This window comes from Alosa sapidissima, chromosome 19, assembly GCF_018492685.1.
Source record: "Alosa sapidissima isolate fAloSap1 chromosome 19, fAloSap1.pri, whole genome shotgun sequence".
Classification (NCBI taxonomy): Eukaryota; Metazoa; Chordata; class Actinopteri; order Clupeiformes; family Clupeidae; genus Alosa; species Alosa sapidissima.
This window is the reverse complement of record NC_055975.1, coordinates 7,575,281-7,592,977: the sequence shown is the minus strand read 5'-3', so window position 1 is coordinate 7,592,977 and position 17,697 is coordinate 7,575,281. Positions and strand designations below refer to the sequence as shown.

General features: G+C 47.4%; 1 protein-coding gene across 7 annotated transcripts in view; it reads right to left on the bottom strand.

Annotated features, from left to right (window-relative positions):
- Window positions 1-17,697, bottom strand: part of myo6b (myosin VIb) — a 36,807-nt gene that overhangs the window by 12,755 nt on the left and 6,355 nt on the right. For 6 of the 7 annotated variants that reach the window (XR_006025499.1, XM_042072830.1, XM_042072832.1 and 3 more), the window contains exons 2-24: window positions 17,367-17,508; window positions 15,099-15,168; window positions 14,741-14,814; window positions 13,906-14,035; window positions 13,658-13,763; window positions 13,462-13,517; window positions 13,254-13,351; window positions 12,924-13,088; window positions 11,530-11,610; window positions 9,738-9,918; window positions 8,593-8,737; window positions 6,352-6,509; window positions 5,758-5,849; window positions 5,302-5,374; window positions 3,696-3,823; window positions 3,342-3,437; window positions 2,825-2,995; window positions 1,526-1,564; window positions 1,260-1,353; window positions 921-1,051; window positions 682-759; window positions 309-438; window positions 36-126 (exon numbers count right to left, since the gene is read on the bottom strand). Coding sequence is in view for 6 of the 7 variants with exons in the window: in XM_042072830.1 (XP_041928764.1) it covers window positions 36-126; window positions 309-438; window positions 682-759; window positions 921-1,051; window positions 1,260-1,353; window positions 1,526-1,564; window positions 2,825-2,995; window positions 3,342-3,437; window positions 3,696-3,823; window positions 5,302-5,374; window positions 5,758-5,849; window positions 6,352-6,509; window positions 8,593-8,737; window positions 9,738-9,918; window positions 11,530-11,610; window positions 12,924-13,088; window positions 13,254-13,351; window positions 13,462-13,517; window positions 13,658-13,763; window positions 13,906-14,035; window positions 14,741-14,814; window positions 15,099-15,168; window positions 17,367-17,483 (2,504 nt within the window). In the remaining variant the exon portion in view is untranslated. Of the gene's footprint in view, window positions 1-35; window positions 127-308; window positions 439-681; window positions 760-920; window positions 1,052-1,258; window positions 1,354-1,525; window positions 1,565-2,399; window positions 2,468-2,824; window positions 2,996-3,341; window positions 3,438-3,695; window positions 3,824-5,301; window positions 5,375-5,757; window positions 5,850-6,351; window positions 6,510-8,592; window positions 8,738-9,737; window positions 9,919-11,529; window positions 11,611-12,923; window positions 13,089-13,253; window positions 13,352-13,461; window positions 13,518-13,657; window positions 13,764-13,905; window positions 14,036-14,740; window positions 14,815-15,098; window positions 15,169-17,366; window positions 17,509-17,697 lie in introns of those variants that run through there. The other variant, XM_042072835.1, reaches the window with a different exon arrangement.

The window sequence follows — 17,697 nt, the reverse complement described above, 5'->3', positions numbered from 1 at the left end:
TTGAGTACGTGATGTGAGGGCATGCAGACACCCACCGTGGCTTGTGTCTCTTCTTGCATAACCACATGCGCACCGTCTTCTGAATCTTAATGCAGGCCTGGGCTCTGTACTGCACCTTGTTCTTTACTGTGTGTGATGTGCAGGTTGGGGGGGGGGGGGGGGGCGGGGGGGGGCAAATGAGAAGAACAAGCATTCAGATTGTGCTGGCAGGATTTAAATGGTAATGCTAAGTGAGAATGGAGGCTCTGTAGTCTTTGGCGGGGGCCGCTGAGGGCTTGCCGAGGGGATTGATTGAGGGGGTGACGTACGTTTGATGACGGACAGCCCGCACCACTGCACCTTCTTCCAGCGGCTCACCACCAGCCATTTGTTGACCCGCTTCACCAGCTCCAACAAGTGTTCAGGGTCCGACTTCATGATCTGATCGAACTCGGCAAACTGTCACACACACAGACACACACACACACACACACACACACACACACACACACAGACACACATACCGAAACACAAGACATACCGACACACACAAAACATGCACAAGGACTCGTTTTACGCAATCAGCAAGACAAAAAAAGTTCCGAAGGAGCTGTCGCCCTTGGGAGATGGGAAATATTATGCAGATGTATGGACTGAGTAACGGAGCTATGTATAGGACTGCGTGCGAAGCAGTTACAATACCTTCCCCGGACGGAAGAAGACCCGCGTGAGGCCGAACTTGTAATCATTATCATTCAGTCCCAGAGCCTTGAACAAAGCCTGTGGAGGAAAGGGATAAGCAGACGGATCAGTTTCAGGCCCGCCAAACATATTCAATCATACTATGAGGACCTTGGCAGTTCAGAAGGGTGTGAGGGGTGTGTGTGTATGTGTGTGTATGTGTGTGTGGGGGAGGGGGGGCTTGGGGCGGTTGGGGGCACCTTGCAGAAAAGCCGTGGGTCCAGCCTGGTCAGTTTGTCAGGCATGTACTGCTTGTACATATTGTAGAGCTCGTGGAAAGGGGCTCTGGAAGGGAAGCCGCCCTGCATCAGGTCCAGCACTGACACCATGCCTGGTGGAGGAACACAAAGCAATAGGCCATTAAAGGCGAGCCAGCAAAATAAACACTGACAGACACACACAGCCCTGGCTAGTGAAGGCCAATCCAGGTGGCCATGAGAAGGCCTGGCAATGAAAACAAGGCGCTGGGATGAGAACCAAACGGCAGGCATAGAAGTGGGAGCTGGTGAGGGTCATATCTCCCCTCGCACAGAACGTACCGGAACACTGCAGCTGCGAGAGGATCTGGGCGCCCTCGAACTGGTGGCTCACCATCTTCAGGTTGGGCTTGACACAGCGGATGAAGCTAGAGCCCTGAAGAAGGGGAACAGACAGAGAGAAAGAAAAAAGAGAGAGAGAGAGAGAGAGAGCGTGCACACACACAGAGAAGCACAGTGGCAGAGGTTCAAACAGAGGTCTCTACTGGCAGCAGATGAAAGGCAAAAGCAGCAGACGGTGGACTCTGTGTGAAAGAGAATTCACTCACCGTGCTGCGGAGCTTCTCTAATAGCAGGTTCAGCTGCGTCTGCGGCGGGAGGAGGAGAGGAAACCATGTTATTATTGTTGCTATTATTGTGTGGCTCACTCACAGGTAGCCACCGTGGGACACCACACAGCAAACACAGGGTTAGGGAGGTGAAATGAATGTGTACACACAAAAACTGTGCACACACACAGGCCATAGAAAGCTGCAGGGGTTTCTGTGCGTCCCCATTAGGTAGGCCAGAGTGACGCGCTTTGCATGCAAACAGATGGCCTCTTTAGAACATAATATGTTATGGGATGGCAAACACGTCAACTGACGTCAGGTGAAGTCGGTGTATTAGGAAATGGAAATAATAACACGCATTGTTGGTGCTTATTAAACCAGTAAAGGCTCACGATAAATATCATACCATAACCAATATAATTCAAATAGTGGAAAGAAAGCAGGGGAAAAACAAGGAAAAGATTTCCACCGATGAAGAGTGCAAGAAAAAAACAATGAATGAGTGAATGGGAGGGTGAGGAAATGATCTGTGATTAATTCATGCTAAAGAGCTTCAGAACCAAAGCCAGTGTCAATGCCCTGTTATTGAAGCAGCAGCACAATAACCCAAAGATGAACACTCACACACAGAGCAACAGCGCAAGAGCCAGGGAGACTATGTGCACCAAGCGCAGGACACACTGGACAGTGTAGTGGTGTCTGGCAAACGGATGTGGACAATCGTGGAGAGCAGACTAGTGGATGTGGGTGGTGGGTGGGATTACCTTCACTGTTGTTTTACCCTATAACCCCCCCACCACCACCACCCCAACTCTCAACTCTCCCTCGTCTACCTTCTGTCTCTCTCTCCCTCTCTCTCCCTTCTACACACCTGGACTTCTCCAGCTCACACCAGACACTGATTCTCAGGGGAAGGCACGGAAGATGGGAGGAAAAAGTCTAAGAGAGGAGAAGGAGGAGGAAGAGGAGGAGAGGAGAGGAAAAAAGAGGAGAGCACAGGAAGAGGGAACATTAGGTCAAAGGTCACCAGAATCAAAGAGAGGGAAAAAAATGTCCAGGAGAAGTCTAAAATCGCAAATTAATTCTGGCAGCAGAAATGTAGAATTGAAGCCCTGCAGATGATCTCAGAGCTTAAATATTCCTAATGCTCAGCAAAATGCAGGATTTATGCTCAGCATGAAGTTTGAAAAGTTTAGGAAAAGTGAGAGAAAAGGAGTGAGATAGAGAAGGAGAAAGAGGGAGAGAGAGAGCAATCCTGGTGCCAATGAGGGAGGGAGGCAGACAGATCTCTCTCACCTTGAATTTGTTTCCCACACTGATGAAGCCGAGCTTGCCAGCCTTCTGCTTGGCATCCCTGGAGTTGTTGAAGTTCTCAAAGAGATCCTTCACAAACTTGTCCTTCGACTCACATACCAGGATCTCCAAGGACATGTGGAGGGCGTCATTATTCTTCTCCACAAACTGGGTCTGCGCATGCACGCACACACACACACACACACACACACACACACACACACACACACACACACACACACACACACACACACATATATGAACAGGTAATGGAAAAGCATAAGCACACACACACAGAGTCTGATTATTATCCCATAGTACACTTCCCATATTCCAGAAGAGCTATATAGTGACACAAATTAAGACATGATATATAAAGAGCTGTTTTTGATCTAAAAATAAGACTGGGAACTTCCACACATGCTGACCATCAGACACACAGTCCATATGAACTAATTAAAGAACTACATCTGTGGTAGAAGATCTAACTGATGGGAGGTCCGCCATGCTGCATTCTTACCGTTTCATAGCACACAGCTCCCGCAAAGTGCCGGACAATGAAGCCTTCGTCGTCTCTCAGATTCCTATGCACTGTCAGTTTGGACTTCCGGGGAACCTGCAGATCAAAGCCATACGAAATGGTGAGACCATTTAGATGGTGAGACCTTTTAGACTCTACAGCGCATTTAAAAAGCTCAGCGTGTTTTAAAGAGGTAGCTCTGATTCTCTCTGTTCTATTTTTCACATAGCGTTCCCCAATTCCCTCTTCCCAGTTGAAGTTCTATTTGAAGTCGGCCCCTCTGGAAAGAGCGGGTCGACTTTAAGGGTGAGTGATGAAGACGGATGAGCTTGCGAGACAGAGAGACGTGCTCACCGTGAGGCGGAAGTGGTCCTTGTGCTTGTTGTGCACGGCCTCAGCGAAGTGCAGGTCGCTGGCCTGCGGCAGACGGTTCTCCTCATCCAAGATGTCCAGGATTCCGACCAGCTTGGCCTCCACCAGGTCTGGGCGGCACACAGACAGACAATGTAGAGATTGAGTGGGGCGGGCGCAACCATAACAGGCACTAAGGGTGCCCAGAAGAAAACATGAAGGAGAATCATAAGAGAGGAACTCAAGATGTCTTGACTGCAAATCTGAAGTTGAGCGCAGTGTCAACTCACTGTCAACTGACAGGCTGTAGAGTTCTTTAAGACCCCCGAGTCTTTGTTTAAGTATGAGATAACAAGGTTTTATGCTATAAAGAGAATAATTCATGAGGTGTCTGCTAATTGCAGATGACACCAAGTCCTCCCAGGCACAGCCAGGCCTCTGTGCATTTGCGTGCGCAGACACCTGGACCGGAGAACGCCAGGCTGCTGGGAGAGGCCAGGTCTACTGGCAAGTCACCATTTCTCTGACAGACGGTGTAAATGGAAGCAACTAGAGACAGCGCAGCTAAGAGGGATGATTTTGCTCATTAGGCGGAAAGCAATTTCCCAAGCACAGAAACACAGGTGCATCACCGTCCATGAGTGCCATTATGGGACTATGAGTTATGTGAGGGCAGATGTGGATTGTGTGAATGAATAAGTGTGTGTGTGTGTGTGTGTGTGTGTGTGTGTGTGTAACAGTCGTTGAGACAAAAAGTGTATGCGTATAGGATGGTGTACACACCTGCATTTCTTGGGCACATTAAGAATCCTAATATGCACTATGACAGTGTCCCCGTAACACACCGTGGCATCATCTGTTTAAGTGGCAGAGACTGTGCTCTCTCCTTTCAGTGCAACTCCTGAGTCATGCTGCCTCAGTCTTCCCTTCTACCGGAGAGCCACTTCCATTTCACCCCCTCTCTCTCTCTCTCTCTCCCCCTCTCTCTCCCTCTCTTTCTCTCTCTCTTTCTCTCTCTCTCTCTTTTCCACCAGCAGAACATTAACTGAGAGGGGTTAGAGAGAGAGTGTTGCATGCTGCATGGCTTCATAGATTCAGACTTGCTCTTCTGAGTTGTCTCTAGAGATAATGGTTATTGGTAATGGCTCACAGTAATGGTGTTTCCTTCCTGTGAAAGAGATGGCTGTTTTTCTCTGTATAGAACCTTGTGGTTTGACTGGCTACCCTAATCTTCATAAAAGCTCTGAACTTGCGACTTTCAGTTTGCTTTCAGTTTTCAGTAACCTGTTTTTTGCTCACTCTCCCAAAACTCAATTTGGACATGGGGATCATATAGCCCTTGAATGGGACACAGCTGATGTGTGCTCTCGTGTTCGTATGTGAGGGTCACACAGTGCTTGTGTGTGTGTGTGTGTGTGTGTGTGTGTGTGTGAGAGAGAGAGAAAGAGAAAGAGAGAAAGAAAGAGAGTGTGTGAGAGAGAGAGAGAAGACAACATGTGGCGCAACATGAGAATAATGTGTGTATGATACCAAATTAGCCAAAATCTACAGAAGGAAAGATGGTTATTCACCCCACTAATGTCCATTTAGCTCCACTATCAGGCCTTACCTATGCAGTCCTGGTTGTCTACATAGTGCACCTCGTTCACCCCCAGGCCTTCTCTCTGGTACAGCTCTTGCTCCTGCAAGCCAAGCAGAGGGATGTCAGACTAAAAACCTCAGCACCCCACACCCCACACATACCCATGCACCTCAATTTCCTGCGTCCTTAATCCGCCAGTGGAGGGCTGGTGTGGTGTGTGTCTGTGTGTGTCTGTGTGTGTGTGTGTGTGTGTGTGCACGTGTGACGTCAGGCGATTATTGAACTGCGGGCTGTGTTACGAGGGGAACCATCAGAGTGAATCAGAGTGGTGGGAACCGACAGATGTCCCACTGCGCACTGACGCAGCTCATGTCAGCTGTGAAATTCTCTCTTCGTGAGTCATTAATGAGGAGGAGATGGCTGACGCTTGCTCTCTCTCTCTCTCTCTCTCTCTCTCTTTCTCATTCCATCTCTTTCTCTCACCTCCTTTAGGATGCGCTCGTTGAAGAACTGCTGCAGCTTCTCATTGCAGTAGTTGATGCAGAACTGCTCAAAGCTGTTGTGCTCAAAATATTCTGAAGGGCAAAAAAGCAGGAATGAGAGGAAGAGAGGAAGAGAAATGAGAGAAGGAAAGAGAGAGGGAGAAAGAGAGAGATTAAGATTTCATTATTTATAAAGCACTAGGCCTGTTCCAAAATAGCTCCTAAAATCATTTCCATGCTTGCAATGTATCTACATGTAAGTGCCCCATCAGTTATGCCAGTCTCCTAGTGGCCATGGACTGGCATAGCTGCCCTCTCTATATCTGTCACCTCTGTTTCCTGCCAGTAGCCAAGGTCTCAAAAAGTAATTCCCAAACTTTTAAAATGTGTAAAACCCAAATCAGCATGAAATTGAATCTTTCCTTAAAAGGCCATGCTATTGAACAGATATATTAAATAAAGTGTGTTAATTAGAAATTAAAAATGTGCGCTGCTAGAGTGTACTGAAGGAAAGCAGTGTGCAGACAAGAGTAATCAATCCATATGATATTACCATGCTAAAACAAATTTGATTGGCCACAGCTGCAGTACTAACCGAAACCAGCGATGTCCAGGACCCCGATGAAGTTGGAGGAGGTCTTGAAAGGGAAGCACTGGTTGACCCTCTTGACCACATGATCAAAGAGGCGGCTGTACACAGCCTTGGCCAGGGCATCCCGCGCGTTGTTGGCCTGCTCCACCTTTAGGGGCACCCTGGAGGGAGGGGTGAGAGGAGAGAGAATGGGAGATAAATAGACCACTGAGTCGGAGTCTGGACTGTGGGTGGTCCCGACTACGGTCAATACAGGCACTTTCATGTTCCCAGCCTCAGCTTCTGTTGTGCTTCTCAGAGCACAACAATTTCCCAGGTTAGGAGAAAATAAACAATACAAACACCTGGGAAGTCTCATGGTGGTGTGGGGGAGGGTGCGGGGTGGACGGCCGTGCATTATTGATTTGCTTTGCTGACACCACCGGTTTTGCCGGCCGTCAAGCGTGCCATTGCACTTCTGTTGCCTTCCCACTTTCCAACAATACCTCTTCCCCACACCTTTTGAATTCAATTATTTAGACTGTAGTCAGACTTCTAGCGCTTGATGGGAATGGCAGGTCATGCCTTCACCTCTAACTGTTTCCAGTACTTTGGGAAAAGCACAAGATAGAGGACAATGTAGAGAGTTTGTGAGGGTGTGTGCTCAAGTGCATCTGAGTGTGTGTGTGTGTGTGTGTGTGTGTGTGTGTGTGTGTGTGTGAGCACACCTGTGAACGTTTGGGACAGAACCCTGTGTGAACTACAGGAGTTGGAGGTGTTTGTAGCATGCTTCATAATTGTACCAAACAGCTTTAATTTCTGCTGCATGGTGACTGATGGTCACTCACAGGCCTCCCTGTGCGGTGCCCTGCAAATGGCCATCTGCTGCCATAGCTGCAGCTCTCGGTCAGATGGGGCTTTTCTCCACCAGTCAGAGCAGACCGACCCCTACTCAGTCGCAGGCCAGCCTCCTACCTTTTCACCACACCCCTGCCGGTGCCCAGTTCCCTTCCTGAGAGGCACATTCACTATTTATCAGGTTAAAATACTCCCCTGTCCTGCATCTGCACACACTGAAATATTTATCTCTCCCGCCTCCAGGCTGCCCCTGTCACTCAAAACCCCTTCGCCGAGGACTGTGGAGGGACGCTTTTCTTTTGTGAGGGGGGTGAAGAGGTTCCTGAATGTTCTAAAGATCTTCTGAGAGTCGGTGCCTAAGTGTGGTAAGGTCAGGGCGAGAGTGCGAGAACCCGCCCCAGTAGAGTGTGAACCCAGCCAGGGCACAGGGTACGGACTGTTCCTGGCAACGCTAATGCGGCTCACAGGCGGAAGTCTCTGACTGGAGAGAAGAGGAGGAGAGAAGAGGAAGAGGAGAGAAAGAGAGAAGGAGGGAGGTATGAAATGACAGCAAGCTAGCGAGAGAAAGAGAGAGAGAAAGAGAGAGAGAGAGAGAGAGAGAGAGAGAGAGAGAGAGAGAGAGAGGGAGGGAGGTATGAAATGACAGCAAGCTAGCGAGAGAAAGAGAGAGAGAGAGAGAGAGAGAGAGAGAGAGAGAGAGAGAGAGAGAGAGAGAGGGAGGGAGAGAGAGGGAGGGAGGTATGAAATGACAGCAAGCTAGCGAGAGAAAGAGAGAGAGAGAGAGAGCAAAGACTATGCTTTATCTCATATCCAGAATTAAATCAGTCTTAGTTCCACTTTGGCTTTCTCCCATTGCGCAACCAATAAAAGTAAGGCGGCTTAAATATAACAGACGACTTTAGGACCCGACCAGACTATTACAGTCCTTCAGCCAATTTGGCAATGCCAGCTCTCATTAAACATCAGGGCACATATCTTTCAACTGGAGAGGGGCCACGATTAGCTATTTTTAGCTCAGTGGTGGCAGCACTTTCTTAGCAGGGGAGAAGGAAAGAAGAACTAATCATGACTGGACCTAATGAGGGTGTTAACAGCAATGAAACACACTCCATTACATTTGCTGGTGTAACTGCATTTGGGGACTTTGGGAGATTAAGGGCATGGGGAGAGATCTGTAAGGTAAGAAATGTAAAGTTCCCTCTATGTATTTTTACCGCAAAAGGGTTCTCCTTGCTGTACTACGGCATGGATGTATACAACGTACAGTAATGTATGTATGACACCAAGACAGACTGTTACTGATAGTGACTGATGCTGCTTATTTATAAGCTGTGGGCACACTCAGTGGTGTACTGCTCCTTGTTAGCAGAGGAGGCATGGTGAGGCTTTGATGGCCGAGCTGCTTACTGGATGACTGTGCCTTTAGCGCCCCCTGCTGCCGGGAGCATGACCCTGGTGGTGAGGCTGACCCGCAGGTCCTCCTGGTCCAGGCCAAGCAGCTCAGCGCAGTACTGCAGGGTTTGACTGGACTGGTTCTTCAGGATGCAGCCACCTGGGTCACAGAGAGACAAGCGCACACACACACACACACACACACACACACGCGCACACACACACACACACACACACACACACACAGTACCAGCACTGCATCAAATCCGATAACTAATGTGATCTGAACAACATTAAGGGCATTTTAAGGAGAGAGCAAGACGTGATATGAAAGCAGTTCCTCTGTGTCCCCTCCAAAATGGACCTGTCACGGCAAAGACATAAGAGCAGAGTAATGGAGATGGGCTCGCTGCCATCCCCACACCTCCGTGCCACAGACTGTATTAGGCTGCAGATAGTGGCGGAGAGCAGCCATCCATTTTTGATGGGCACGGATAAGAGACGGCCATTGATAGAGACCTCCAGAAGAGAGGACACTCCTCGCCGGCGGGTGCAGATGCCCACTCGAAGAGCTCCTGGCATGCAGGGCGCGCGAGAGAAACGCTACACTTTTAACGAGTGCTTGTCACCTCATTCCACCAGCCAACTCTATAGTTTGTTGCTTATTTTTTACGGGTAAATGGAAAGAGGAGAAACTTTCAAGGCTGGCGGCACTAATGTGAGCTGGGAGGAGTGTGTGTGTGTGCGTATGGGTGTGTGTGGGTGGGGGAGAAAAAGTGGAGCAGGTATCTGGCTGGCAGATAGTGGGCCCCCAGTGCGGTGGCAGCCAAAACCAAACCTCTTTGAGGCCCTGGCAACATATCTGAGCCGCGCTAATGAGCTCCAGAGAGGAGCTCGAAGAATAACCAGACAGGGAAGAAGAGACAGAGAAGGACAGAGAGAGAGAGAGAGGGAGAGGGAGATAAAGAGCAGTGAAAGAGGGAGATGGAGGGAGAGAGGGAAGAGAGAGAGAGAGAGAGAGAGAGAGACTAAGAATCATTAAGAGAGTGATCCAACAATGTTGCAATGAATGCTTCGACAGCTTGTGAGTATGCGTGTGTGTGTGTGAAGGGGGGTGCGTGTGGGTAGAGATCTCAAGAGCTAAGAAATCTGCAACTCACCCGAGGTGCTTCCTGTTTCCTCAAAGTCAATGTTGCCCAGGTGCAGCACACCTGCCACTACTCTGAACAGGTTCTGCTTCTCTGTGTCGTCCAGGCCAATCCTCTTCATGGCCACGCACATCCTGTTGAAGTCACCCTGGTCGTCCAACAGCGGGTCTTTCAGCGCTCCGACCTTGTCGTGCTACAGAACCACAGGACAAATCAGACGTCTCGCCTCTGGTCAAGTCAGAACAGAGCTCTGGACACACACCTTTGAAACCTTTCACTAGAATCCAAGCTACTTGGGCTACAGCAGCTTTGTTAGAACTCAAACTTGTAGGCACCCTTTAATCAGAAAGAAAGGGTTCAAAGGTCAAATGTAGGTTTGCATGGAGAATCTAGTCTGTTCTGATTAGAGGGCTACATAGCAGAAGCAACATAAATCCCCAACATGTCACAATAAGATGAATCCAAAGTGGATTACACTCAAACACAAAGCATACCCTTGGAACACAGGTTGAAACAATGAAAGAGTTTCACTTTTTAGTAATTCGTTAAAACTATATACTGGCTTTTTCTCCCAACATGATGAAATGCAAGCATCCTACTGTGACACTGGGGTCCATGCAAAGCTTCAGTCGGTCAAATGTCGTGTGGCACTCCATAAGAAACCCATGTTTTGTTCAGTACAAGCACTTCTAGAGAAACAGCCCCATGCAAATTCACCCCAAAAGAAGGCATGCATTATTCTCACTACCAGCTTAAACGTGTAAATGCTGGGCGTACGGAAATCCCAACGCCCAGAATTTACATCCAGAAGGAGACACACAAGAAAATACTGTATGCCCTAAAAGTCACCTTATTGTCCTTCAATTACGGGAAATGGAGCAAGTAAGAGAGATGTACAACTCTGGTTAATAACAGCAAATGATAAGGACAGAGGGCAGAGTTACCACATGGCTCTCTGCAAAAATATGGAATTCATAGTCGCCTTGGTGAAATCCAGTGCAGTTTGAGAGCAGAGTGAATCAATCAATCAATAGCGGCACTCATGGAGAGGTTTAAATTGGGAGTCATCTTAAGAAGCAGATCACGCCTGACTCCAGTAAAAGTAGATGAAAATCTCCCTCTCTCTCTCTTTCTCTTTCTATCTCTCTCTCTGATAACAAATCTCATAGTCTGGTCACAGAGGGAGGGAAACAGTGTACTGTTTTTCCGATAACAATAACAGGAATTACACGGCTCCCCACATTTCTGCGCGGTGCTGCGGTTCTCGCCACGACCGTACATTATTCATCAAAGCCCTGAACTCATTTTGGTGCATCACTAATTCCTCTTGATGCAGTGTTATTAATATTATTAGGAAGTATTGGGCACGGATCACTTTGTTGTGAGAGGACGTCCTCTGCATTCCAATCAACAGATTTAGCGCAAGACTTTGACTGCTATTTTAAATTTCTAACAAAACAAAAACCGTAAAGAGAATTAAGGAAAATGTGTCTATGTCTCCTTAACTAATAAAACAGTTAAAACATTTTAATAAAATTCTCATTCATCATCACAGTATTTAATCTTTTCTGTTCAGTGTTCGGGGTGAGCGTGCCTGCCCCAGAGCGTGGGCCTTGCCAGCGGGCCTTGTCTCCAGACATGACCCCAAGTGACCACCCCCAAGGTCTGGGGGAACTGCCACCCTGTGGGCTTAATCTGCGGGAGGCTCCAGACTGCAGCCTGGGGGGTGGAGAGAAGGAGGGAGGATGGGAGGGAGGGAGAGAGAGAGGGAGGGAGGGAGGGAGGGAGAGGGATTGCCAGGTACCTCAGCACTCTTCCGGTTCTGCATGATCTGTTTGTCGGAGTCCATGCTGGCGAAGTAGCGTGTGCAGCCGCGGTTCAGGTACTGCACAGAGCAGACGGGAGAGAAACAGAGGGCGGCAAAAAGCTGTGTGAGAGTAGGAATATGCTAATAGTCGTCCCATTTTACCACACGTTAATGTACGCAGCAGACCTTTCAGAAATAAAGAGCTGTTCCTGAACATCATAATGTATTATTGATGCTTCTGCTCTGCCAAGATAGATCTACTGATGCCAAAACCCAGAGAAATTAATTAGTGATTTTTTTCAACTTTTTTTTTACTTATTTTTTTTTACTGTCTACTACAGTTGGTGCCATCTGCTTGCAATGCAGACTACAAAGCAAAAGTGACACCTAGTGGTCAATGAGAAAACTGAAAGAAGACAGTTTTCTACAAATTGTAACTGAAAGTATTGTACATTTTAAAAATGGGAAAGAATTAAAGAAATGGTAGAAATGGTACATATCATCACAGTATATATAACAGAATATACAACTGAAATGACTAAACAAACACTCCATCTGCACATTATTTATACTGTATTCAAAGCATTGAAAACTTCTGAGTGAAGTCACTGGCCCTGGATAAACTGAAGCCTTAAGGCCGCGACATGGTCCTGTGAGTCTGTGGCGCGTCACAAACATTACGTAATCAACGCGCATGTGGGGGGTTTCGTGAGCCTCGCAACAATTGGGACTGTGCGTCTTCAATGTGCACGGAGGAACATACCACTTGCATACCACTCTTTAGGAAGAATATGTGATAAACAATTTGTCACATACATGACTAACATTGCAGGCGTGGTGGAGCAGCAGCTATCAATCAAAGTGACTGACAATCGGTCGACCCAGGTTTCTTTTGGATAAAAACGTCTGCTAAATATCAGTCAGCATTAACTTTAACTTTAAGTTTATCTCCTCTCAACCCCAGAATCACCAAAATGCCACTGTTAACACAAGACATGTTTGACATGTCTTTCGAAGAACTGTTCCATTGACCAGTTTTGTTGAATAGAAGAGAATTTGGCAGAATCCTCCTATTTCTTTTCGGCATGGATGAGCCTCTACCTTCATCATGATGCTATGGGCCAGTAGTTTCTCATTACCCCGGGCCCATAATCTGTCTGTCCAGTGCTAAAAATATGAACAGGTAATTCCAGACGATCTACCGCTCCAGTCTTTAGAGGACCTGACAGCCGCTCATTGTGTGTTCGGTATGAGGTGTCGTACAAGTGTGTGTGTGTGTGTGTGTGTGTGTGTGTGTGTGTGTGTGTGTGTGTGTGTTGCATCTGTGGTAAGGTGTATGGGGCATGTGTTGGAGGCTGGGGGATGTGCAGGGCACAGGTGGCTCCACTGACCCGGAAGCTGTCTGGGGAGTTGAGGTGCAGCTTGTTCCTGATCTCCTCGGAGGCGCCGGCGCAGAGGCGGTAGAAGATGTGGTAGTTGCGCTCCTCTGAGCTCTGCATGCAGATGCGAGACTTCTCCAGCAGGTAGTGGGACACAAACCCCCCCACCACTGTATTCTGGGAGGCAAAGGTCAAAGGTGAGACTTTTCATGACATCACAGGTGATAATACCAAAGCAGAGAGCACAGATTATAGGATTAAAGTAACAGTGTTTCATTTTAATGTATTATGTCTATTCTGAGAACAAAAGCCACAGCTGAACAGAGAGCAGGCTGACATTACCTTCTCATTGAAATGAATCTCCACAAACTTCCCAAATCGACTGCTGTTATTATTTCTGACTGTCTTGGCATTGCCAAAGGCTTCAAGCAAAGGGTTGGCTAGAGGGAAACAAAAATGCAAAATAAATAAGCAAAAAAGACTGGTTGTCTGGACCATCAGCTGTGTGGTGCTTAACAAATATTTTTGTCCAAAAGGAAAGTTTGCTTACCCTCAACTATTCTCTCATCAATATCTTGGCCTGTTCCGTATGATGATGTTAAATACCTACAACGTAAAAGGGAAAGAATGTCCTGAGTGGTGGTCTCTTGCTTCCCATAAAATGACATAAATGTGTTACAGATTTGAAATATATCTTATTAGTATGCATGTCTACAGCTCAGGATACGTGTCAAAGGTTTTCCAACCTGAGGACAAACTTGGTGTTTTCCGTCTTTCCAGCTCCAGATTCACCTGAAACAATGATGGACTGACTCATCTTCAGGACCTTCATGTCCCGGAAGGCCTTATCCGCTGAGAAACAGAAGAAAATGAAGAGAGAAAAGGGAAAAAAGACAAGATTTGTTTTGTTTGCATGCTACTTGCATGAAAAATGATGATGTTAAGAGTCAGAATAGAGGTGGTGGCAGAGCCGACAGAGGCGGCGTCCTCTCACCAATAGCATAGACATGAGGAGGGAGCGTGCCCAGAGAGCGCCCATGGTACATCTTAATGGTCTCTGGGGCGTACAGCTTGGGGATGTCATAGTAGGGGTTCACAGCAATCAATATATTGGCCACGTATGTCTTAAAAACAGAGGAAAGAATAGAAAGAGATGCAGTTAGTTGACTTGAAGCTACTGCATTTAGCTACTCATCACTAGCGTCATTATCATAACGCCACAATAACAACACAATAATATCCAGTAACCATCAAAAATCCTCCAAGCCCACAGCGGCCGACAGGTGCCAGGTGAGGGAGGCTGAGGAGCTCTGTAAACAATGAGTACCCTCTGTCCTCCCCCTCAGCCCCCTCCAGCCTCTCCACTCCTGAAGTCTGTCGAGCAGCACTACCTCAGAAGACCTCATTAACTTCATGGGGCAACGTGATAGTGTCGCCGCACGATTAGCCAGGTCATCCGAGACCAGGTGCGCGCAGCAGGGCAGGGCAGGGCCCGGGGGCTCAGGTGAGCCTCCGATGACAGGCGTGGCCACTCCGCTGATCAACGCACAACAATATCCACCCTCATCCCCCATCAGTGGCCCAAGGCCCCTGGCTCCAAATGCACCACAACAATAGGGCTTCCTCCAGAGGGACAAGGGATGAAATAGAGTCCCCTATCTGAAGTACAGACCCTTTTGGGTTAAAGTGCCTGGACATTATGATCCCATTTGTGGAGTGTGGTAAGACGGTGATGCACAGGTGGTGTGGTTCTTGAATAGGTGGAACAAATGGATAGTAGGTGTGAATGTTGATGGCAACTTGTGACAAGGGAGAGGTCTCATACTTACATAGATCTTGTCTTTGCTATAGCGTATGCGGACATTGTTCAAGAGGGTCGCTTCGTTCAAGTACATGAGAGAGCCTGAAACAGGAAATTGAAGCTTTGAAATTAAAGGCTTTAGTCTTGTGCCCCAGTATAAATCCTTATGGGCTCCTATACAAATCCCAATGAAATCCTGTACAATCCCTCCGATTTTGGTATCTATCCTAGAGGGTCTATCGGATGTTACAACAGGATTTCTAGGATCAAAGGGGGGGGGGTGATAGGAAGAAATCTTAATCCTGTTGAACTTTTTGACAGGGGGAGCGTGTGACCAAAATTTGCAAAATATCTGAACAAATAAACACACAGAGACACAAACTCACAGTTGTCCTCCACATGTTTGTTGACATCCTCCTCAGCGGGGAACACTTGGCTGATGGAAGCCAGAAAGGTCTGTAAACACCAAAGCGCAACAGAATCTTTAAACTCATCAGAGCGTACATCTTTAAACTTGCCATGACCTCCCTCCCCGCCCTCTTTATCAACATAAACATTCTCATGAGAAACCAGCCCGGCCCCATGCTAAGAGGAACCCCCCTTCTTAAATCTGACAGCCACAGGAAATCCACCCAACATCTGCTCATCGATTCAATATGGCCAAACCCTCAACTCAGGAATTACAGAAAAGGGTCATGTTGTTTTTCTTCTTCTTCTTCTTGTTCTTCTCATCGTCATCCTCTTTTTTTCTCTCTAAATGATTTGCATTCACTCTTCTGTTGGGGCCCAGATCGTTACGGCGTATCGAGAACCTCACGTCTGAGTCTGAGTGTGTTTTTCTGTGGGGCGAGCGCAGCATGGTGCCGGAAAGTGTGCCGCAGGCCCGGGGCACTGTGTTCTCCCGGAGATTCTGAGGGCCTCGCTGCATTCATTAATGATGCCTCAGTGCACACATGCACACACACACACACACTCTCTCTCACACACACACACACACACACACAGGGAGAGTAATAGGGAAAGGCGTTCGTATGACTAGTGTCTAAGAGTCGCTCTCTCTCTCATGTGGCATTTGCAGTCATTAACATCATGCTGTGGGTGTCTGGGCAAAACAGCTGGTCAGTGGGACAGTCATCTCCACTGTGGGGTGATCAGCAAGACAGAAAGGGGGTCCAGACACTCTATGGCTCAGTGAGGGACATGGCCTCTGTTGAGGGAACTCCGGGAGATCCCACAGGTTGACTTTTCACATTAATGTAGACGTCCATATGTGGACTTTTCACATTAATCTGCTTGGGAAACTCCAGGACATCCCACAGGTTGAATTTTCACAAGAATTCAACATGTCTGAGAGAGATTATTGCTTTTTTAATGCTACTCTCTGTGTTTCCAGTGACCTCTATGTGACTCTATAACCTTTAATCTGTGTATAGAGCCCCTACCAGCACACTGCTATAATCCTTGGTGTGTGTTTTATTGTAAGGGATGAGCACATTCACTATTTGAGAATTGGGTCGGGTGTGCTTTTATACTCTAGATCACATGTGGAGTTGTCACTAAAGGGTCACTTTGGGTTTTTCAATCAAATGTAAGCTTTTCCTGCGTCCATTTCGCATTTCTATTTTTAAACTCACGAATACTCTGCTTTAATTTAACATGCATGTTTTGCGGCAATAGTGTAGCAAAACATGCAACCAAAAAGGCCACAATAAGACATCTGTTTTCCACAGAAAAAAATAGTCTTTCCAACTTTTGTTATTGTAACATCAGATGGAAAAAAGTAAAAGTATCCATCATGCTGCAGAAGGATATACTATGGATACGCTGTAGATGGTTATGCTAACATAAAACCATTTTAAAGAAAATTTGCCTGTGAGCTTCCTCGTGTTTAGTTATTAACCAGGAAACATAACCAACGCCAGAAAAAGATTCGTTTATAGACAGTGCTGGGGCCACAGGTGTGGCATCGGTGCGGCGTTTCTCTTGTTTATGCCTGTCACCTGAGGAAGGAGAGAGGCTGCTCAGGCCCTGGGTGACACCTACCTGGGTGCCACAGGTGGGCCTGCTCCTTTAATGAGCTGAGCGTAGCTTGTAACATGATCGACCCACCTGCTGCCGGCATCATTAATTCATCTCCTTAGCCAGCGACACCCCGAACATGCTCGGGGCCATTCTACATTTACTTGCTCTCACGTTTAACTTAGTATGCACTCGGAAAAATGCTGTAATTCAGGTGAGCGGCTCAGAAACTCAGGACAGTTGTTCGGAGGGAAATCTATAAGAATGGCGTGAGGTTGTTCCTTAGAGAGATGACTGGAGAGGGCCAAAGGTTGTTGATATAGAACTGTTGCCATAGCACTTGGCTTCTGATCATTGGAGGGTCTGTTTCCTAATGTCTCCTGAGCCTGAGGCTCTTTGTTTTTTTGTTTTTCTCATGTCTGATGTTTTTTTGTTGCTGTATGTTGATGACATCTATGGTATACAACCTCTTTGGTGGTCGAACGTTTAGCAATCATAACAAAGTCAGTTAATTAAAAATACATGCAAGCTATGACATGCAAGGTTAATCATACAGTAGACTGTTCTCAACCCTGTTGTGGCATTCATTGATGTTTGTCGTACACAACGGGTTGTCGGGGACTAAACTCACTCACCTTGCCTTTGTGGTTGAGGGGTTCTATTGTGAGGCTGTCGGCACCGATGTCCACAATATTGCCCAGTTGGAACCCATCTGTTGGGTGAGGCGCCCACACAGGCTTCCCATCATCCATTGCGAAGCACAGCAATGCACCCGCTCTGCAGACCAGAACATCAGAGGGACCTTCCTTATTCATTAATTCATGGTCAGGGTCAGGTGTGCAGTACACCTGGCGCAAGGTGGTGGCAACAGCTACATCATCCTCCTGTTTATATTAACAGCTTGTAAAACTTGTAACGTGCAACAGCGAGTCTTTTGCCTCCACTAGCACTGTAAGAACTTTCCAT